Source organism: Haliotis asinina, chromosome 3, assembly GCF_037392515.1.
Source record: "Haliotis asinina isolate JCU_RB_2024 chromosome 3, JCU_Hal_asi_v2, whole genome shotgun sequence".
NCBI classification, from domain to species: domain Eukaryota; kingdom Metazoa; phylum Mollusca; class Gastropoda; order Lepetellida; family Haliotidae; genus Haliotis; species Haliotis asinina.
The window spans coordinates 24,361,697-24,385,534 of record NC_090282.1 but is presented as its reverse complement, the minus strand read 5'-3'; the positions used below and the strand labels follow the sequence as shown (position 1 = coordinate 24,385,534).

The window sequence follows — 23,838 nt, the reverse complement described above, 5'->3', positions numbered from 1 at the left end:
TTGAAGTGCTGGCTATCACCGTTCTTGCCTCTCTACACCAGTATTTGTCGTCTAATCAAGACACTCTGTAAGTATCAGATGCTTTGCGTTTTATGTAGCTTTTAGTCTGTCCCTTTAAAAGCAATATTTCACGTTACTGTTTGATGAGAAGTAGTGAGGATATAAAGCTGTTCGGTGATTTCGAACTTTTACTGGCCACTATTTGCAATACTGATTGAGTCCTCCAAATCTGATTGTTGTTTTGCGATCCATAAACTCTGGGTCAAATCGAGCAGCGAAAGTCCTGTTTCAACCAACACAACGAGAAATGTAAAATACCGACGGTGAGTAGGATGAAGTGCCGATTTCGTTGAAGGAAATGTGTAAGAAGTGTGAGTAGACTTTGATAATGAGTGAAACTGTAAACTTCCCTTTCAGCCTTCCACAATGATGAAAATTATCGCCCTCGTTGCCTGTTTGGCTGTGACTGCCTTTGCTGAGCCTTTGAGCTATGGCATGACTGGACTGTATGGAAAGGCTGCCCTTTACAGTGGCTACGGATTGGGAGGTGTGTACGGAGGTTATGGAGTGCCAGGTCTGTACCCAGGCTATGGAATTGGAGGTGTGTACGGAGGCCAGGGAATTGGCGGTGTGTACGGAGGCTACGGCCTTGGTGGTGTATTTGGAGGCTACGGACTGCCAGGAGTGTACGGAGGAATTGGAGCTTTGGGAAAAGGTAAATGCCAATATGATTGTACTGAGAATAGTGAGTGAGTGAGTTTGGTTTTACGCCGCTTTTAGCACTATTCCAGCGTTATCACGGCGGGGGACACTAGAAAATGCGTACTGAGAATAATCATAACCCCTCAATGTACAGTTTAGCTAGTACTTGGACATATTTTAAGAGAGTCATTTTACACTTTAATTCGTCATATGTGAAACATCTAATCAGTGTGGATGAGGCAATATGTAAATGATAACAACTCGTAAGAAATGACATTGTGAAATTGACAATAAGGATCTTCTTATATCTCTTCTTTGTGTTTCAGGTGTTGGATATGGCTACTACTAAGGCTGCTGTTCTACTGTCACAATTCATCTATATCATCAATATGCGCATTATTTATTGAATATGCTTTGAAGTATGTCACATTAAAACATAGTGATCAAAACAAAGTCTTGTTTCTCTTATTCGCTGCACAGATGAGCTTTTGTTACAGAAAAAGTCAAGCACATGGGCACAATGTCATACCAAGAATTAAATGAAAACCATATATGTTCATCACCAAGATGGTAATTTAGAGGAGCTAGTTTTAGAAATGCTGTGTTGACACCTCCTGAAATTTGCAAGAAGGAGATCTCTATATATTTACACCTTTATTCTTATAATACGTGCGACCTTTCTGTATAGCTTGTAGGACCGTTATGAAGCAAGTGATACTAAGTCAGAAAGTCGGGTGGTATGTAAGCACACAGGGCAAAATGTGCCGCTGCTCTTTGATTACTGGCGATGAAATTACTGATTCTTGGCAATGTGTGCTTTGAATGTAAATTTGGTAACGTAATTAACGTCTTGATCCCTATTCCTTTGTATTGTTTATTGAGCTACGTCTAAGCTGTAATTTGTCTTGTCTTGTGAGTTATCTCCGCAATATTATTAGTGGTGCGTAACATCACTTTCATATACCTCTGTTTAAGTACTTAGAACTTGTATAGTGGAACCTTTAACTCCAAAATTCAACTTCATATTCATACGTACTTCCACACAGTGTATGTTAATATTTGATGACTTCATCTGCCAAACGGAATGATGAACAGCTGGTTTAGAGCAGTGAGTCTGAAGGGCATACGGACAGTTATCACTTTTGCTGTTCATATCATGATGAGCTTAACAGAGCTCGAATATTTGGGTTTAAAGATGTACTAACTGATCAGTATAAAAACATTGAATAATTATAGATTAGACAGGAGGTACGTCCTGTTTTTATCTGGTGAAACAAGCCTATTACCTTAGATTGCGCCATGTGTAAGTAGGTTTCATTTTCCAATATCAAGCTCTGTAATAAATTAGCAGAAACGAGGTTCTAATTTTTATTTGGATTTTGTATTTCCATATATATGGACGTAGCACTGGCAACATGAAACACTTTCAGACGCTCACCAGTAGAATACTCAAGGTATGACAGTTTTAAAATTTAAAAATAGCACTTTTCTTGACATTTCTTGTTTTAATATGGTGTGCAGTAAGGGGAATGGAACCATACTAGTAAAGCAAAGTTTGGTTGACAGTCTTCGATAATCTAGAAGTTCATTGCCTTTCTCCAAATATGCATAAATAGTCTCATATACATGAAAAGGAGGTAAACTTTGTTGACATCAAGATAATATGTTGCACACAGGTTTATTTAATCCAGAGACATTTTCATATTCATCACAATGAATCGATCCAGCTAACTGAAGCAATCATAAAATCACGACTATCCTGCACCATCACTGAATGTCTGTCTGTCTTAGTGGCGCATATGTTGAAAAGAAGCGTTTCCAAAATATCCATCAATGGTACGATGTCTTTTCGCAGTGAAACCTTAACTATGAATTTCTCTTTAAACTTTAAAAGTAAATCAAGTTACTCTTGCAAATCCTCATAATTTTACGTACCATGAATTTCACTTTAAACAAAACAGGATATCGAATAAGGTGTAATCAAGAATCCTCATAATTTTACTTTGTCAACTGAGCATTATAATTCCAGAAATTCATTGAATTAAGGGTAAAGGTTGTTTAGCAAACGATCATAGATTCAAATTATTGGTCTGTATTTCAAGGGGGTAAACGCAGTAGTTCGGACAGTGAAACAAATGGACGTGAGGTACGTGGTGAGCGTTAACTCAGACAAACCCTACTTGTTATCGGTGTTTCACCCCTTAATGTTTATACCCCTTTCTAAAACAAACCAATAATGTTGATTTGAAACTCTGACTAATTTTATCCAAAGTTTAATAAAATTCTGTTTCTTTATGAGCATTCGCAATCGTCATTGATGTACTGTTTTGTTTAAAGTGAAAATCATGGTCCTAGTCGTAAAATTGTCCCAAATATGTAAAAAAAAATATATCACCGAATGCAGAGCTCTGAAAGTTAGAAAACGGCTCTTCATCTTATTTCATGCATATGACTTAGGTTTAGGATGCCTCGTGGTCGAAGGTACCGCAAATTAGCTTTGTAGAGTTACGTCAAGTAACATAAGCCAGGGACATTTTATCATGGTTTGTCCTCACTGTGCATAACGACGTTTGAATAATACGTGCCATCAAGTGTACCTGAGACAGTGTGATAAAACTGAACTACATTGAATAGCTCAAATGGACGTTAGACCAAAATATCTTCACGTCTAATAATGATTAAATGATGACATATTCATTTACGATCTGCTCACTCCCGATGAAGGCATTTCCCAGCTGACTGAGCAAGATCGGTCATTTGAAGAGTCATTACTCTTATTTCATCGACTTTCCCTCCCCACCACAACAACTACCAGTGGGTCTGTATGTCTGTCCGTTATACCTTGGCGCTGGGTGTGGAGTAATAAACCGACCATGCATGTCGACTCTTGCTGAGATTAGATACTTTTTGTGCGTTAGGTGAAAACATACTAATTGTCTTTTGATCCCGTTACTGATATTCTCCGGCAATAATATTATGTATGCGTATAGATATGTAGAATGTGATTTATCTTGTCACGGCTGACTTCACTATTCGATGTTAAACGGCGCACTAAGATATTATTCACGCCGATCCACGCCATCGGGATGTGATGACGCACAACATCCCAACCCGAACCGAGCCGAACCATTCTGTCCATTCAACCACCTTTTTACAAGCAGAGGCTGTTAGGACCCATCTGGACCCCTAAATTCCCCAGGTATGGCTGTCTTCAGGGATGTAAGTTTTCAAAATGCATTCTTTCAGGTGTGTTATGTTTGTAATGCCATAAGTAACAGTAGAATTTCACAAAAATGGTCATCTAGTTACTCAGCAATAGTGAGTGAGTGAGTTTAGTTTTACGCCGCTTTTGAGCAATATTCCAGCAACATCACGGCGGGGGACACCAGAAAATGGGCCTCACACATTGTACCCATGTGGGGAATCGAACCCGGGTCTTCGGCGTCACGAGCGAACGCTTTAACTACTAGGCTACCCCACCGCCCCTTACTCAGCAATAGATTGAGAAATATGACAAGTTATGACCAATTCCATTCTCCAACTGTTCATGGCACTACAAAACTATAACCCAGTATGAACGCAATTTCTAAGACCGCGAACTGTTTCATAATAGCCAAAATTCGTGTCTGAGTCTCCTGTGAGTGAGTGAATTAAGTCTTACGCCGCACTAAAATATTCCATCTATATGGCGGCAGTCTATAAAAATCGAGTCTGGAACAGACAATCCAGTGATCAACAACACGAGATTCGATCTGCGCAATTGGGAACCAATGTGTCAACCACGTCAGCGAGCCTGACCACTCCATCCCGTTAGTCGACAAGCATAGCCGCCTTTTATGGCAAGCATGGTTGTGTTGAAGGCAGTCACTTGTTTAGGGGGACACCACAAAGCATGTGTTCAAGTAAGTCCTGGACCTGTGGGAGTAGTCTAACGGATAAATCGTCCGCTCGCCACACGAGTTAGTTAGGGCGTGTTTTTTCGTTGTTTCAGTTGTTCGGTTTAAGGAAACTAAACATGCAAAATATATTGAATGGTTCTAAATTAGCTATATGACAATACATCTGGTTACAGCAAGAAACCTGGCTATCTAATAGATAGATAGATAGATAGATACATACATACATACATACATACATACATACATACATACATACATACATACATACATACATACATACATACATACATACATACATACATACATACATAGATAGATAGATAGATAGATAGATAGATAGATAGATAGATATGAACATCATGCCTTTTTGACCCGGTTCTGCTTTTGTCAGTTTTTTTCACCAACCTATTTATATGAATGTGAACCGTTTATTCAGCACAAGTAGGTTCATTCCCTTGATCATATGGAGCGTGTGTTACCATGGTAACAGAACGCAAGTGTTGAACTAAGGCCGGAAGATCAGCATCTCCGTCCGGAAGTGGGCCATAAATCGAACTGACGTCCGTTATTGGGAGCCTGGCCGGAACAGCTGACGACATGTCGTGAGCTGTAGAGAACAATCAATTCAACCCCAGTGATAATTTCGGTGCTGTCTCGACTGCCTGAATCGGGGTGTGGATCGATAGCCCGTTTTCTCTGCAATATCCCCGCATCACTGAAAGCAAGTCCCACTTGTGACAGTACTTCCTGTTCACACCGGATATACCATTTCTGACGTCACTAATGACAGTCTCGAACTTCCGTTGATGAAAAGCAACGTGACCTGGCAGAAAATCATAAGGAAGTAATAAATACGATAGGACGTCTGGGTAATATCCCAGCACTCGTAAATAGCTGGTGTAAAATGAATAATGTGAGTCTTATAGGAGTTGTAGGGCAAAAGCACGCGAAGTCAGCGATGTGATGTCATGTCTAATATATAAGAAATACCGCATTTCATCGAAGGCTTTTATCGTTGTTGATGCATGTATACTCTTACAGTAAAGTTTTACAATCACAATTCACAAAAGCATTGAATGTGAAATAAAATTATTTTCAAGGATATTAAAGAGAATGTAGGTGTAACTTAATTTCAGACCATTTTGCATTTTTATGACGTTTGATGCATGATTAGTGTTTAGTTTGCCAGTACAGGCATGAAGGAATATCATCATGGGTAGAGTTTCTGGAAGATTATCATTGGTTTTAGCTGTAATCACAAGATCTACTTGAAAGCTTAAAATGCATACAAATTTTGTATGACTTTCGAGGATGGAGGAAATGAAGCTGCAATTATGTTCTAATTTCACATGAAGTGAGTAAGTGATCTTGGTGTCATGTACCATTGTGTTATGAGTGAGTGAGTGAGTGAGTGAGTGAGTGAGCGAGCTATATGCCGCCTCCCGTAATGATATGGAGAAAGTGAGTGTGCGTGATGTCGTGAACCGTAGATATAATTGATTGATTGACTGACCTAGCGAGTGAGTGAGCGAATGAACGAAATTGATTTAGTCAGACATGGGATTCAAACCCAGAACCGAGTGTGCTTGTCACGGCTGACTCTGTATTGGAAGACTTGAGACCCCCACATCTGCGTATCAGTGAACGTGTGATTTACACATGTCGAAAGGACAATGCACATAATTTGGTGTATTTCTGCACTTGCAATACCGTCATAAATAACTTTCCGGAATATTTGTTTGAGCATCTTACGCTAAACACATGCCATTTTACACATGGATGACTCTTCTGATTTAACATGAATGCGTGAAGACACCCTGGTCAGATATCACAAAAAATCCCAAGAGTCGCTCACAAGCATATCGACTACCTATGTTCAAAAACAAAAAAATACAGCACGGACCCTTTGTTGTCCTTTTGGGTTTGTTTGCCCACTCCTCTACATTTAGCCAGATTCTATTCTACTGTCACGCTGATCAAACAAGGGCCTTGTTTAACGTGGAGATGCTATGCAAATCTTATCCTCTTCTAATTACTAGTATTGACTAGGGCTCAGTTTCAAACAACCAGTCTAAGCTAAAAACAAACTGTAATCAACTTTCTATCGATAAGCAATTGATTTTGAGGATATAACGCTTAGTTTTAATGTTTCAAATGTTTGTCATGTCTTGTTGGACCTTGGACTTCAAGTTTATCTTTTTCTTAACGACGTCTATTGTCCGCTTGTTAAGTCAACGCCAGCCCAAACAGTTTCCTTTAATCGCTCCTGATTAGATGCATCTCTCACAATTAGCTGTTCTGCGAGATCGATGTAAAACAGAAATTAGTGTTGCCTTTATCATGGAGAAATATCACATAAGTAGCCATGGTGAATATCAATATACCTACAGAAAGTTCTATAGAAGGAAGCAACTGTTTGTACAACTCGGAAACTCAATATTGTCTTTGGACCAATGTAGAAATTGGCAGTCTTTGATGCAGACAATAAAATATTATCATCCTCTTTTTTGAGTAACCTGTAATTTTGCAGCCTTCAAGCTGGAAAGGGTTCAGGCCTCTTTATAAGTTTTAGCCCCAGTTGGATATTTTAAAACTTACTCTTGGTATGGCAATATTTATGTGATTTAAAATGTGAAGCCAAAGAGGTGCTCCTCTTCCCCAACTATCATGAATTATTACCTTGCTGCGACCGAGTCTTTAGGAAGAAACATAAATCATACTGAATGTAATTTTGCATTTGTAGTATAGATTTCATAACATACGATGCGGTATTTCCGTTTGAATTTTAAATTCTTCATTTATTCACACAAATCCCACCGTTGTTATCTCAAAACTCAGCAAACCACATCGATTGGTCTCTCTCGCTCACAATCAATACACAAGGCATAACGCCTCTTTAACGCACGCTCACTCGTTTGGTAGCCAATTACAGTGAATCTGTCACTAACGATCTATTCAGTTTCTAACAACAGTCATTTTCCAAATGAACAGTTCAATAACGCAAACCCTACCCTTTAATGAAAGTTAATCAGAGCATCAGCAGACAGATACCAATAGGTCTGGCGTTGTTCACTACCACCTCAATTAACATTAACGCGACATGATATGACCCCTATTCTAACTTAACCATGCAAATCGTGTTTCTAGTACAAATATCACTGGTCTGTCGGATGACTGCAACCGACAGGGAATTAACATGGCAGTGTATCGCAAAATGCAATCTCTACCCTAGCTCGAGGGGGAACGTATGCGCCCGAGTGCCGTCTTTTGTACATACACGGTATGTTCGTGTCTGTTCTATGTAAATAGCAGTGGAGACCCAGACAGCTTCAGCATACTAACACACAGAGGGAAAGTCTCCTTCATCAATCATCATCACATGATGGAGATACTGGTTCGTATTTGCATATAGACTTCAGTGTCTGGAGCTGCTGGTGCCGCTGCCATCCACGATCATATTTCAATGTCAAAACTGGTGTTAAAATTCAGCTTCTGCGTATACACCAGGCGACTACGGGATCATAAATGTTTTATTGGTTTAAAGAAAGGCGCTTAAAGCACACGGAATATTCTCAGTGGGACAATCACGTTTGTATAAACGGTTCACCTTTCACAATGATATAGAGTGTGGAGCTGTAATCAAGTAATCCACCTTGAATTTCAAAATACTGAGTTGAAATAGGTCACGTACTGTGCTTGAAGAGTCAGAAATAGAGCTATTTAAACCATATTCAGTGACAAAGGGCATATTCACTCTTGAATACAATCTTGTACACAGTGCCTGTTAGAAAGTGGTGAAATGTAACATATGTTATATCCGGGATTACATTTTCTCTGTAAAAGTAAATATCCATGAACTATGTATTGAGTCCCGTGTCCGAGGGCTATACAAAGTATCTGATCTGGGCATCGCTCCCGAAGGCGTAGTAGCGCTACGACAAACGTAAGTATATGTTAAAGTATGGGAATTACGACTGTCCTAGCACTACGGTCGCTTTGCGGAACGGGGCCCTGGACTACCAAACTTCCATTTTTGTTGAAGCCTCGGTGGCTGAGTGGGCTAGATCGCTGACTTGTAATAACGATTAGATGGGTCATTCTGAGGGTGTGGACTCATTCAGAGGCATTCACAATGTGTACCTTACTGAACAATTGTAATCCCACATGTAGCACATGTTAGAATATCGTTTCTTGTATCCAGTTATTAGAGAGCAGTTTGGGTGCAAGGTCTGAGAAGTTAGGTGCAGAAGATAACGGGATTTTGATTTAATTAATGTATACGACCAGTGATGAGTTTCCTCGAAGCTATTAACTTTCACGAGTGCAGGTTTCCAAATATAAGAGGATCGCCAGTGGAAGCCAAAGTAGGATAATTAAAAGAAATTGTTTGTGTGTTTGCTGTTTGGTCATATCCAAAGCTGGGTCTAGATTTTCGAAACTCTCTTAGCGCTAAGAAATCGCAAGTGCCATACGTTAACATTAACTTACGACTGTCTTACAGCTAACAGAACTTCGAAAATCTAGGCCCAGGGGACTGTTCTTGTCCTAACAAAAATATGACGGGACTCTCTTCCTCTCCCATCCTTCATATCGGCCACGTGTGGACGTGGATGTGATGGAGACTTCCGGTAGCTGCATGATCATAAAAGTCTAACTCAACTGATGACATCTCTTTATACTGAGGACGCCGTACGCTTGGCAACCTGCAGAGATCACTGACAATACCAGCTGGATATACATGTATTTAGAGAATATTGTAAATCAGGGAAACTTGGAATCAAGCTAAGGTATTTTAATTTGGAATGGAATCGTACAATACCATTCATATGTGCCATTGCCATCTCCATAGGGGGAGCATTGTCAAAAGGTGGTTGACAGTTACAGTAGATGCACTCATATCTGAGTTTCGTGGGTAACGTCTTTCTCTCATTGAGCTGTAATCGTGTAACGCTGCAGATTGAGTAAAATATTCCATTGAGGAGCTGGGCCATCATGTAAGATCTGAAAGCAATTTTCATTTGAAGTCTACTGAGAAAACAATACCAGACTTACTAATAACATCTATGCAAAACATTGGTATAGGGTAGTAAACAAGACGCAGTCACTCTACGGTTAGCATCTGTGTTTCCCTTTATATGGATCTATTTTTATGTATATTCATCTGAATTTCAGATGTTGCTCACACTATCAAGTTCAAAACAAGACGATTTGAGCAAGAACATGTTATATCGATTCAGTAATAACCAAATCCTGTTCCCTTCGAATGATATACCCACCTGCTTTGGCTATAATGGAGATCAGTGACCTCTGCTTCATACTACGATGTACGAATAAACATCAGAGTGACCTAAAAACCTAATACGACTGTATGATGGCTGACGTCATCATCGATGTACCTAAGTATCCACTTGGAAGGTGAACATTTTATTGCTGAGCTTTGTGTGATGAGCTAGAGCTACTGCTGACACCAAGTGTTAACATAATAGACGACTATTTTGTATTCCACCCTTACCGATTGTCAAGTAACAGTGCGTTTAGACACCAGGTATTAACGTAACGAGCACGTATTTCGTACTTTACAAGTTATGCTTTGAGTTAAAGTTATAGTAGTTCAGACACCAGGTGTCGAATCTTTCGCGTGCTTCGACATATCATAGCGTCTCTTCATAATACCTTATTACATAACAGCACCACTTTACACACTAATATCATCATGGTATTAACTGAAGAAAGAGACTCCTATCACATTGCACGATTCTTCAAATAATGATTGGCCGCGACAGCCATGCTGTTAACATAACTAACTTTGTAATCAAGTGTTAGTATTTACAAAGTTAAAGACTAAACCTAATGTAAGCATATGACGCGTCTCCTTGTGTGAGATATTGTTATACACAGATTGGCACTAAGTGCAGGCCTTCAATCACTTGACATCACTGATCATTTAACCCCCAGTCCAGACCAACTAACCTGATCATTGTAATTTCAGACACGAGAATGGCCACCGACGCTTAAGCGCTCTAAAACCTAATTTCTGGTCCCGCCATGCTGCGAGTCTAGTTCAATAATTCTAAGTAGGCAATTAAATGTTAGGTCACATTTAGCAAGTTTTCTACACTCTCGTAGACAAATCACAAACAGTTTTTTTCACTAGTTCCGTATTTTGAAGACACCGAATTCGACCGTCTGAGTCATTCACCCAATTCCTTCTGGCTAGGCCAAATACGCAAAGATAAATCGGTTCTAAAAGCATCTACGTTAGAAAAACTTTTCAAAATGGATCGTTTGTCGGTCGAGGCGATCAGTTACAGACAATCCACAAGCTTTTTCGACCTAAAGGACATGCTAAACATCGTCTTGCAGAAATAACAATCGCTTTTATAGTAGGCACTGAGTTCGATTGGCCCTTTGAGGATTGTTCCTTGATAGCGCATGGGTCTGTGTTTGTGCGAGGCACGGACTAGCTGCTTGAGTTCCCTCTCACGTTTTGCAAACAGAATAAAGACTCGATCATTAAAGTTAGCAAATATTTCTCAACACTCTCAGGCCAGTTTGGTTATCTAAATTTTATTCAAACGGGTCGGGAGCTCACCCCTTTCCTTAACTGGGAGAATTGTTCCCCTTATCAAAGTGCTTGCATCAAGTCTAGACATTTTTTCGTTTTTGTTTTCATTCGCAATTAACCTTTAAATGATTTTTGGGAATCGTTTTCCTGCCGTTGTTGGTTTAACTGTCTGCCCATCGTTCAATCACAGTGTTAACACAGGCGTCTCCTTCATTATTCTTGTACGATCAAAGTTTATGCAAACAGATATAATAATGGAATTAAAATACTCTTTAAAAATTGCAAGGCAGCATTCGAGAACTGCCCCTGGATACACAAAGTGATGTACAGTCTGTGTAACTCAGTGAACACGAGGATGGTTCCAATTCAAGCCTATGCCAGAGTTTGGGATGACTCTTGTCGATAAAGACATTTTTCTACCAATTCACAGCCTTTGATGATTAGACAGTGTCATTTAGAAAGTTGTCAAGTATAACACGTATTTTATTTGGGATAACACTTCCTTAATAAAGTACTTTTTTAGTTGAGCCCGATCCGAGATTAGAACCCATACTTTCAGAGTCAGGATGGTGGAAGTCGTGGTGGCCGAGCGGGTTAGGCGGCTGACTTTGTGTGCTGGGGATGAGGTGTCTGACTCTGAGGGTGTGAGTTCGAATCCCGAAAGGGACTCAACTCAAAAAAGTACTTGAATTTGTACGTCACTAAGAAAGTGTAATCCCAGATATAACATATACTACACAACCTTTGATGCCTTAACGCGATCATCACTTCAAAGCCTTTTCAAGGTGTGACAGGGCAACATTGTCTTAAAAACAGAATTTATACCTGTGTTCAGTATTCCGATCGATGATCTGGTAATGCTGCCAATATAGGACAGCCATAAGTGTAATGTATATCATATCACACTTCCATCGTGTACCGAAATCCTTCGAGTGCTTTCATCGGAAATGTATAAGACTTATACGAGTGAGTTGAAGGTGTACGCGAGTAGGAAAGTTGAGGGGTTTTGGCTGTCTAGTTTGAGTTAATGAAGCTGTGCAAAAAAGAACGGAACGGGGGAACGTATGCATTAAAAATATTTTCATGCAGATAATTGTGGCTAAACCCAGTCTTTAACAATGATGGATAGTGTTTCGTTTCCGGCAGATCTGATAACTGAGTTTATCCCCTGCAACTTCCTCTGCCGTTGAAGCATAACTTCTTTAACGTGCTATTTCCTTCCAAATGATGCATTGGTTGAAATTTAATAACAGTGCTCTCATTGAGCCTCATTAATCTGCAGACAAGACAAACGCTACTCATGGTTAAAGGCGGTACAGCTGTCTGAATGTTGGAGCAGGTTGTCATCCATATTGCGTTAGAATATGTAGGTTCATCTCGTTAATGGCGGCACTTACCACAGATGAACGGATGCTGAGTAAAGACCCTGACACCTTGTGTAGTCCCTTGATCGAATTCTAAATACACCCAAATCAATGCCAAGTACCTATACCAGACCAATCCAGAGTCGTACACGTATACTACCTGTGTCATATTTGTGCTGCAACATTAAACTGACATGTGCTGATGCAATGAAATATGATGCTGAACCTAAATCACCGCATCTTGCCGCCAAGCTCCATGTATGTTAAACTACACACCCGGAGTCACATAACAATGTTTGATAATAAAACAGAATTCCTGCACTCTACTTGTAGAACATTCGTTCTCATTTATACGTAAATGATTTCTAAGCATACCGAAGACAGGAACTGAAATATATAGCTATGCTAAGGTGTATGGGATGGAGAAAGGTACCTTAGCCAGATGGTGACACGCTTCAATGTTTAATATTAGTTTGTTACTGCTGAACAATTGTTGGACAGGAGGGGTGAAGGTTGAAACAGGTCAGCTGAAGACTTTCGACCCATTTATAAAAAAACCAAAGGTGACAATCTGGATCCAAGATAAAATGGGCAAATGACGCTGTTATGATGTATGAGCAAATTGTTTACACCTGTTCTCAACAGCAGACTAACTATTTATCTAGATTCTTCAAATGTTTTATCTGAGTTTCAAGCGGGATTTAGAAAGGGTAAAACGACATATATTTATTCTATTTAGCATTGTCCATCTTTTAAAAAGTGAAAAGAAAAAGTTATTTTGTGCTTTCATATATTTCGAAAACGCTTTCGATAATGTATGGATTGTGGATTATTTTACTATATCATGACATAATCAGTAAATGTTTTCGTGTTATCCAATCTATGTACAGCGGTATACAGTCACGTGTAGCATGTAAAGGACAAAAATTAGAATATTTCAACTGTCTTACAGGCGTAAGGCAGGAAGAAAATGTATCTCCTTTTCTTTTTGATATATATTTTATTGGCACTGAACAATATTTTACATCTTTCTCATGTTATGGAGTTGTTTTGACAATAAAGAACTATGCATATACTTGAAATTAATTATTTGCATCTCTTTATGCAAGACACCGTATGCTTGGAAACCTGTAAAGATCACTGAGAATGCCAGTTGGATATACAAATGTATTTACACAATATTGTAAATCATAGAAACTTGAAATCAACGTTGAAGACGTAACATATTTTTCATTAACTGCGGTTAATGAAAATAGAAAAAAATACAGTCATAAATGTTGCAGTCTATAATAGGCTCTATATATAAAGCTGTGAACTGTATCTTATCAAAAGCTTGGTGTTTTAATTTGGAATGGAATCGTACAATGCCATTCATGCATTGTCAAAAGGTGGTTGACAGTTACAGTAGATGCACTCATATCTGAGTTCCGCAGGTAACTTCTTTCTCTCATTGAGCTGTAATCGTGTAACACTGCAGATTGAGTAAAATATTCCATTGAGGAGCTGGGCCATCACGGAAGAACTGAAAGTAAGTTGCATTTGAAGTCTACTGACAAAACAATCTGTAAATACCAGACTTACTGATAACATCTATGTAAAGCTTTGGTAATGGGCATTTAACAACACGCAGCCACCCTACAGTAGCATCTGTGCTTTCCTTCATATGGAGCCTTTTCATGTAAATTCATTCGGATTTCAGAAGTTGCTCACACTGGCAAGTTCAAACAATTTGAGCAAGTAAAAGTTATATCGATTAACGCTGAGTAATAACCAAACTGCAAGTTCCCTTCGAAAGAGATACCCACCTGCTTTGGCTATAATGGAGATCAGTGACCTCGGTTACATACTAAGATGTACGCATAAAAATCAGAGTGAACTGAAAACCTAATACGACTGCACTACGTGAGGGATTACATGTACTTTATGTACTTAATCTCTTGATGTCAACAGAAACGACAGAACCCTTCCACATTCTTCTTCCTCTGAAAGCAGAGTCCATTGTACAATTATAGCTTCATCAGAAGTCTGTGTTGTGTATGAGGCTGCAATCAGTGTAATACAGCTGTACAATCGAGACGGGACCAGACAATCCAGTGATTGACACCGTGAGATATGATGACAAGCAATATTTGAGGAGCTCCAGTTTTTACTTTCGATGTTCTTTCTTACAATGCCTTAAGTTATCAATGTCATACGACAAACTGTTTCACGAATGCTATCACATGTAAAGTCGTAGTGGACATTTCGACACGTATGGTAAACATGAGAAGACCATTTCAACATCTGATACCACTCACAAAACTACAATTCCTTGTTTCGTCGGTGGGGTTTGGGTTGGGGGGTTCTGGTAACCAGATAGCTTGATCTTTGAGTGTTTGCAACCGGCCCCACTACTTAAACCTTATACTTGTCCGGTACACTCTCGATTATTTACAGACCACCACCAAGTAGCTGCAATATTGCTAAGTGTGAAGTAAAACTACACTCACTCACACACTAGACCGCATACGCCTACCCTACAACTGGAATCAAACACAGTGAGTAATAAACACGTGACATAAGTCAGATTCGCACAATTGGCTATACTTTTAGCAGAGATATCAGCAGAGATTGTGCAATGATATTTCACGTAATTATATTTTTATATTTCTTACAGGCATATTGGTTTCAACAGTGCCATAAATAACTAAACTCCTAAGAAATAATACGTCCATATTCCTGAATCTCTTGAAAACATTCAAATTGTATAATACTTCTTAGTGACATGTAGCGATTTGAAATGGGATCCACGCTAGTTTCAATTTGATGCACAACACTTTGCATAATTACGGTCTCGTTTTGTCACGTTTCGGATCTAAGCCTCACATTTATTGCCCATTTTTAGCAATGAAACACCAAACACGACGACATTAGTACGTGCCCCTTGTCCGGTTTTTGTTCGGTTTTCGATCAATGGCTGAACACAGGTTCCGCTTTCAATCACTTTCAGGCAGGAAACACGACGGTTTGTGGTAGTAACAGCACGACATCGGATATGATCGATTAATTGATACCTGGCTGTACATACCAGCCTTGCCAATATTCCAGACAACTAATCTATCATAGACACGTTCTGTGAGATTAGAATTCACGCGTGTGGTCACATCTGTACGGCTCTGGAGCTCCAGTCTGAGACAGATACAGGGAATGCAGAAACCTCTGGCATTTATGAAAAACGTGCTTACTTAAAATTTCATGAAACAGTATTCTGTTTCGTATGTAAATGAAAATGGACCTTTCACATTTTTTGTTTGATATATTCCAGCGGATCATGCGCTTCTGAATTCTTAAATTCTTCACGACTTTCATGTTTGTCGTATCTACGTTTATCTCCCTTGCACGTCCTGCTAATAACAAATAACAATGCAGTAAATACGCAGTGGCGGTAGGCGGGCCCTGCACTAATTCGAATAATTAGGAAAGCAAGAAAACATTTCCACATTTATATGAAATCTATGTGATTCCGTCTGTATCACAGCAAGGTTTTAGGAATCAATATCAGTTAGCAATTAAGGTTATCAAATTATTTAAAAATTCGAAGAACATAACTTGATAATGATTTCATCAAAGACACACATTACTGAACTGGGACTTCGACCAGGGCAGTAGAGAAACATCTTTCAAGCCAAAAAGACGCAGATCAATCAATCAAATCTTAAAGATTATTATCCAAATATAATAGTGTCCAATTGACTTCATCGGTCTTTTTACAGTATCTATACTTTTACCCTAGACTGCACCAGAACGCGATTATTCTACGATTGCTTTCGGTAAACGGTAATTTACAATGAAACATCGTTGTGTCGAGTTCTCGTCACGTCGAGTCTCGAATGTGTGACCGTGTTTGGCAACTTGACTCTTGTGTCTCTAGGGCCTGCCCTTCAACGATGCACATGGAAACACGTGGTCTCACCTGAGACAAGTTCACGTAATTCCAAACTGCCTCTGTTCACCCTGTGTACCCGATGGGATAAGTCATGTAACCATTAACATTCTCGCGCTGCACAAGTAGCTTCGGGTTATCCGGGGTAGTAATAATCAGATTGTTGGGGAGCATGCATTGCGCATGGAGAAATGCATATGACAAATGAACTATTATTATTATTATTATTACTTCGAGGGAACCAACGCGCGCATGTGTTTGATCGCACATGAGGGCATGTATATTTGGTAAACTATATTTCATACCATCAACAGGTGTATATATGATGAATTAGTGTCAGGTAGAGTGGGGATCAGTCATTTACTTCTTTAGCGAATTGACACGTATACCGTTCTAAATATGCGGCAAACATCGTTATACGAAATACCCCATTCGTGTTTTAGAGGACGAAGAACGCGAGGGCATGCAGCGTTTGTTGTTTCAGGAAATCAATGCACAAAACATTCCTAGATTTCACGCGAAATGCAAATATTGCATCGGAAATTGATAAAATGATGACGTAAAGAGTCACTTTCCCGTTAATTATCTATTCCACAATCTCGTTTAAGCACGTAAAATGTCTTTTCTAGAGGTGCTAAATCCTTGCGTGTGATTTCATATTTCTGGTAACCTTCTACTCGTGAAATATAAAATTGTGCAGTATTTTTTTTATTCCGGTAAAAGGTATTTCAATTTGGCATGCAGCCGAATAAATTAACAATTGTTATAAATATTTCATAAATAGATAACAACGATGCGGTGTTAAATCTCGCCACTCCAGGAACCATACAACAGAGCAAATACGCATTAAGACAATAGTTTCCAGTCACAAAATATTAAAACCATATACACGCTTGTAGGGCGTGGTCACGTGATAAGACCGAAGCTACGTGCAGCACTGTCATATCGACATATTGATGACAATCACTGGCTGCAGGCACATGGAATACAAAAGGATAATCACTCACCATGACATGTATGTGCAGCTTCAGTACCTGTACTTCATAAGAAGTGATTACTCATCCTGTGAGTCGGTGAGTGACGTTTTACGCCGCTTTCAGCAAAATTTCAGCAAAACCACGGCGGGGGACGCATGAAGTGGACTTCACACAGTGTACCCATGTGGGGAATCAAATCCGGGTCTTCGGCGTGACGAGCCAACTGCCACCTATCTGCTATAGTGCACACCCTGAACGATCTGTGCAACTGTGACGTAACCCATCTTAAAATACTTCTATATATATTGTCAGAAGGGTACCAGGTGTATTAGGCTAACTCCCCCGGCCTATTTCCTTTTGCAAATTGCCCCCTGCCACTTGCCCTCTAGGTCATTTACCCTAGTCTTAGAATAGTGACTGATGCTATTACAATAGATGATCTGTGTATATATCCAAGTGTAACTCAAATTGCAGAAATAGTTGTTTTTCCCCTACCACGCATACCTTGCTAGAACGATTACGCCCACGACTCAAACCTCTGTCAATATCATGATACTAAATGGCCATAAGGCATCGTTTGTGTTTAAACAACAGCTGCAGATTTTAGAAGAACAAGGCAAAACTACCTCACCTAAGGTGGTTGCAGGTAGTTGTGCTGCAGAGCAGCCACGGCTTTTCTACCACCTTCGGTGTGATCATTTGACTTCGCCGCACCATACATGTGATCATGATCTGACAAACGTGGGAAGGGCAACCACCTGCGTCACTTACAACGGGCAAGCCAAGAACTTTAACACGGACACACACTTCACTTCCCTTTCTGCGTAGATTGAAGTAGTTGATGAGAAGGGATAAAAACACAGTTTTCACAAGATCTCAGAGGGCCAGGACACGATAAAAAAAGAAAAAAACTTTTCCCCTTTGCATACCTCGTAATGTTTTCTGAAACGTTTGATCATTATTGAGAAGCGACAACTTACAAATCGATCGGAAACACGTGTAATGTCAAGTTTTAAACATCCAAGATTCACAGACATGCAACAACTGGATTACTTTTGTTTTCTGTGTAACCCCGTCAAATTCTATTCACATAACATTTGACTACCAAACTGACTACAAACGCCAAGCTTTGCCATTGTGACGCATGAGTCTGGAATTAAGATCTCACCTTTAGTCTCAAAACCGGTGTTCCAGGAGACAAGCGTTCTCGAGGTGTCCAAGGTGAAGAACGTTGCCGAAGTATCTAACGTTGCATAATTTGATGGTAAAGCAAGTTTGCACCTGTGGTGAACACAGAAGAAAGTTCAGTTAAAGTGTTAAATTCTTTTAGGCACGCTTATCTACCTAGGTTTCACAAAAAATCCACGAAGTCCTGGTTTGTTGACTAAAATACGCATGAGGCTATGCATTGACATTTTCCGAAGTATAACACATTTTCCCATGACTCCCTCTATACAATCAGGGCCATACCATGGATAGACCTCTGTATTCAAAACTCAAACATCGCGAAGACGTCAGAAGAGGAAAGAGCTCTTTAAGAGACTGTGTTTGTTTCTGTGACGACTCACGGTTTCCACTGATAAAGAGTTACAAAATATCGTTAAATTCACCTTCTTCACTACATTTTTCAATGTTATTGTTTATATCAGCATTACCATCATTATTCCATGATACACAGATAAACAGCAATGTTCGTTTACGAAACAAAACCGAATTTCATAATCAGGAAGTCCAAACACGTGGCTTTGTAGCTGGTGATCATGTATTTCAGTGTGGTACCCATCATCTGCAGAATCAGCCCGAGGGCATCGACTCGCCAGTCATCTTCAGAACTAATCAGGTTGTCAGTAACACGCCATCACACAATGTAATATTGATGACTAGCTGCGGCCATTTAATTACCTGTGCGAGTGTCTATGAAATATTCATCTCCGGGTGACGCCGCATCACTCAATATTGGTGTGTCGGTACCTCGTCTACGTGGGGGTCCTAGGTCACGGACTGATACTGGAGTAGTTGTGAGGTGATCAGTACACTACATCACCATACTCAACGTATCAGTTAGGATTTATGGTGACAAAGTATGAAAGGTAGATGGAGGTTTTCTACTCAAAGTTTCTACTCCGCTTTTAGCATCACACCAGAAATATCACGGCGGGGGACAACAGAAATGCCCTTCATACGTTGTATCCGTGGGGAAATCGCGAGGAATCGAATCCCGTTCTTTAACAAGCAGGTGACCTCACATATCGTAGAACGGCGTTAGGCGAGCGGTCTGTGTTATATATCACATTTCATGTGGTGTGTACATCGCCATCGGTTCATGTATGGTATATGCATTGAATCGTTAACTTTGGTGTATATATGTCTGACACTGATATGAATGGCGAGGTTATTCATTTCAAGTTCATATCAGGAAATGTAAGCAAGTGTAGGTAATTTTTGTTTGTTTTGGTTTTTTTTGGCATTTATATGTTTGATACGTACACCCTTAGATATAGGTGTATCTTCATAGACATCGTTCTGTCATTTTAGTCATGACATTTAATCTATCCGTAATAATCTCGCAGGTTGAACCTATGATGTCTAAAGTACGTGAGTGGATTATTTGATGAGTGGTTGAGTGAGTGGACGGATGGGTGGGCATGTGAGTGGTTCGATGAGTGAGTGAGTGAACAAACAAGAGAGCATTCGAGGGACCCACAATTTGATGCAGGTAGCACCAAATGTTCAACGTTTGTGAAACGTTTCGTGGATGCGTAAGGTGATGGCATGCTGGCATCATCCGCGCCTATGTGTAATGATAGGACCTAAGTACATCTCAGTATAGATCTCGGGGGAGGAGATCTTAAAATCGTGGTACACCTCAGAGGAGATCTCAGGATCTTGGTACATTTAGGAGAAGGATTGCAGCGTCAAAGTGCCCTATTTCAGATCGGCAAGAATAGTTAAAAACACTTGTCGAAGATCACTCAAATTTATATTATGATATATCTGACATCTGTATGTACATTTCATCGTAAACTACCTCCAGGATGCACGATAGTTCCCACAGCCGATTCCGACTAAACTCCTTTACCCATATTTATGTTTTATCGTTTTGGGAGATTAAATCTGTGAATGGGCACCACTGATTCCACCAGAGCCTCTGATCGCCCATTGGTCACGGTTATACATAACTCTGTAAAAAACTTCATTCCGATTATTGACTCGAATAATCCACTTTGGATGAAGTGATTGTGTGATTGTAGTTATCGATAGGGTGGATGTCTAGAAAAGAGACGTTTTCCATCGAGTTATTGCTTTTGGGTAAAGGTTATTACTTGTGTGGATTAAGGAGACGGACACATTCTGACTTAATCATGATAAAACACAAGGCAGACCAAGCATTATTGATGGTTACAAAATGAATCTGAGCTCTGGTTCATATTCCTGCCTTAGCGGGAGGGTTAGGTTGTTAATATCACCGGCTGGGAGCAATATAAACGCAGAGAGACGTCATAAATGCAGAATCAAAGTTAGGTTGCATGATGTATACTTCAAGGTTTGAGTAGGTTTTGTCATAAAATGATATACATTGTACCTGAAGCATACATAAATATGGTGCGGGCTTCAATCGTAAAGACATGTTTACTGGAGAGCCTATTTTATATTAATAAACGTAACGACTCATTATAAACCAATAGCGTATTTATGGAAGAGTGAGGAAATAACTGCGGGTAAAATCGACATCCTGGAAAACACTGAAATGGAATGGGCATGTCATGATGATTTGTTGTCTCTGATGATGTCGCCAAGGATTGATATAAATATACATTATGCATCTGGGCTGTTATGGTAGCGTCGGCCGATGTGTGGTAACACGCAGTGTGATTAGCTTAAGGATCACGAGAGAACTGTGTCTTTGGCATTTTAGACGTGTATGATTAATAGTGACAGTAAAAGCAAGATACTTTTATTGACCATTGACAGTAGAATATAGAAGTTATCATATAGTCTGGCAGAAAATGTTTCAGGACGGTGTTTGGTAACTTTACTTTAAAACTATAAGTGCTATCCGTTTTCAATTAGATATGAGGCTTTATGATTCTTCTAGCATTGAGGATTTTAACTGTCATAATTTATCACTCGATGATAAGACAGTTGTCTATAAGAGCTGTCACAACAACGCCTCACATGTAAAGGGTGTTGAGCTACTTACCGGAACAGCGACCCGGTCATGCAAATAGGCAGGTCACTTGTCACATTCTTACATTAAGCTCGGCAGGTCATGTCACGCGACTTAAAGCACGTGCATTTTGCATTAGTTAACGGTGTCAATACCGGTGTAGGGCAGAAGGGGGTCATCTCAAAATCGAATATGTCACATAATTTATATGACGTTTTTAAATTGCTATTGCGATGTCCTTCCATGCACATGTAAATAACTGAGAATTTTGATTGTTTAGTTTCCATGAAAATATTTTGAGTATGGAAGCAGTTAGGGGACAGGTTTATTTTCTAGGCATTATTCACAGTCCATAATCATATTTCTGTGAAGCTATGCATGCACACATTACTGAAGTGGATCTTTGATTTGTATTTTGGGGATTGATCACTTACCTGTTTTCCTCGAATTTTTCAAGATTTGTCAATCACAAAGCATCTCTTCTTCTTACAGGTCAGTATCTGATTCATCTCCAAGATGTATTAAGATTGGTGGGATGGTCTCTTCTCTAATACCATCTAGTTTCCAGTACTAATTTTCAACTGCCAATACATGTTTGGCACAGGCTTCCCACAGGCTTCTCATGCAAATAGGCAGGTTACATGTCAAATCCTTACATTATGCTCGGCAGATCATGTCACGTGACTTAAAGCACGTGCATTTCACGAAGTTATAGAAAAATCTATACCTATTTCAAACGAGAAAGTGAAAGGGGCCTTCCATTTGTAGCTGCTGAAAAGTATTTGAAACGGACCCAACATGCCTTGGATATCTCAAAGGGCGTGTTGAGTGGAATTATCGTCTACGGACATTCCAGGGACCATCTTAAAAGTTGGTTGGAAATTAAAACCGGATAGTTTTGATTTGGCTTGTCAGGGACACAGTTAGATTAAATTACTTGAGAATAATTTAAAAAAAACACGCTGATGGTTATGAACCGGTGTATCTAGACAAGACATGGGTAAATGCCTCCCATACAGCATCTTACCAATGGCAGCATCCTGACAGACAGAAGCCGAAGCGGAAGCTACCAGCTGGTAGAGGAAAGAGACTTATAATTCTGCATGTTGGCTCACACAAAGGATTTCTGCCTGGGCTGTGATTTTTCTGCCTGGGTGTGATTTGGTATTTAAATCTAAGTCCACCGACGTTAGAGACTACCATAGTGAAATGAACTGGACTGTCTTTACACAGTATGTAGAAGAACAACTGATCACAGCACTTCCAGAAAAGTCCTTGGTAGTCATGGACAATGCTTCATACCACAACTGCCGTGAGTTCGACAACCGGTGTCCAACATCCAATTGTCGTAAAGCAGAGATCATTGAATGGCTTGACAGAAACAACATCGTAAGACCTGACAAAGCAACAAAACAAGTGTTGTATGAGCTTGTGTTACTGCACAAACCACCACCTTCCTATGCCATCGACAAAATGTTCAAGAACGCTGGTCACGAGGTTCCACGACTACCGCCATACCATTTCGATCTGAATCCAATTGAACTGATATGGGAAGATATCAAGGGGAAGGTATCACGCTACAACACGACATTCAAGTTATCTGAAGTTGAAAAAATTGTTCGCACGGCAATAGGGGAGGTTGATATCAGTCGGCGGGAAACCTGTGTCAAACATGTATTGGCAGTTGAAAATGAGTACTGGAAACTAGATGGTATTAGAGAAGAGACCATCCCACCAATCTTAATACATCTTGGAGATGAATCAAATACTGAGCGAAGAAGAGATGCTTTGTGATTGAAAAATCTTGAAAAACGGATAGCACTTATAGTTTTAAAGTAAAGTTACCAAACACCGTCCTGAAACATTTTCTGCCAGACTATACATATAAGTGACCTACCTTTACTGTCACTGTATGGAACCGCAGGATGTGGTTTCTATTTCCTCACCTGCGCGAAATTCACTAGTGACAATTATGGCACCCTGTTTGGGCAACCCCCAACTGGTAAGTCCCAGTGAGAGCAGAGATGGCAGACTGGTGTTAGGTCTGGAGGGACAGGTGTATCACATAACGTCAATGAAACGACTGTTTCCTTGAGCTCTATTAAATGTATAATACATTTCCGGAACAGAAGGAGTCGCCGTAATACTACAACATTAAAAACTTTCAACCACGCGGGTAGCGTCTTTTGTTATTGTATCGAGCTGTGTTACTAAAAGTTTCCAGCCATATTGTGTCAATGG

At 39.8% G+C, this 23,838-nt stretch overlaps 2 protein-coding genes across 2 annotated transcripts; both read left to right on the top strand.

The window, feature by feature from the left end:
* The first annotated feature begins 426 nt into the window (after window positions 1-426).
* LOC137278771 (shematrin-like protein 1) lies at window positions 427-1,051 on the top strand. Its single transcript, XM_067811280.1, has 2 exons — window positions 427-715; window positions 1,029-1,051. The coding sequence occupies exons 1-2, from the start codon at window positions 427-429 to the stop codon at window positions 1,049-1,051; spliced, it is 312 nt and encodes a 103-aa protein (XP_067667381.1).
* A 10,681-nt stretch (window positions 1,052-11,732) lies between these two features.
* On the top strand, window positions 11,733-23,391 carry LOC137278770 (uncharacterized). The gene is made up of 2 exons (XM_067811279.1): window positions 11,733-11,810; window positions 22,831-23,391. The coding sequence occupies exons 1-2, from the start codon at window positions 11,733-11,735 to the stop codon at window positions 23,389-23,391; spliced, it is 639 nt and encodes a 212-aa protein (XP_067667380.1).
* The last annotated feature ends 447 nt before the right edge of the window (window positions 23,392-23,838 follow it).

Excerpts from the sequence above, each read along its gene's own strand:
- LOC137278771 (XM_067811280.1), top strand. The coding sequence starts at position 427 with ATGATGAAAATTATCGCCCTCGTTGCCTGTTTGGCTGTGACTGCCTTT. Across the intron at positions 716-1,028 it reads AATTGGAGCTTTGGGAAAAG|GTGTTGGATATGGCTACTAC; the intron begins GTAAATGCCAAT and ends TTTGTGTTTCAG.
- LOC137278770 (XM_067811279.1), top strand. The coding sequence starts at position 11,733 with ATGGTGGAAGTCGTGGTGGCCGAGCGGGTTAGGCGGCTGACTTTGTGT. Across the intron at positions 11,811-22,830 it reads AGGTGTCTGACTCTGAGGGT|TATGTAGAAGAACAACTGAT; the intron begins GTGAGTTCGAAT and ends GTCTTTACACAG.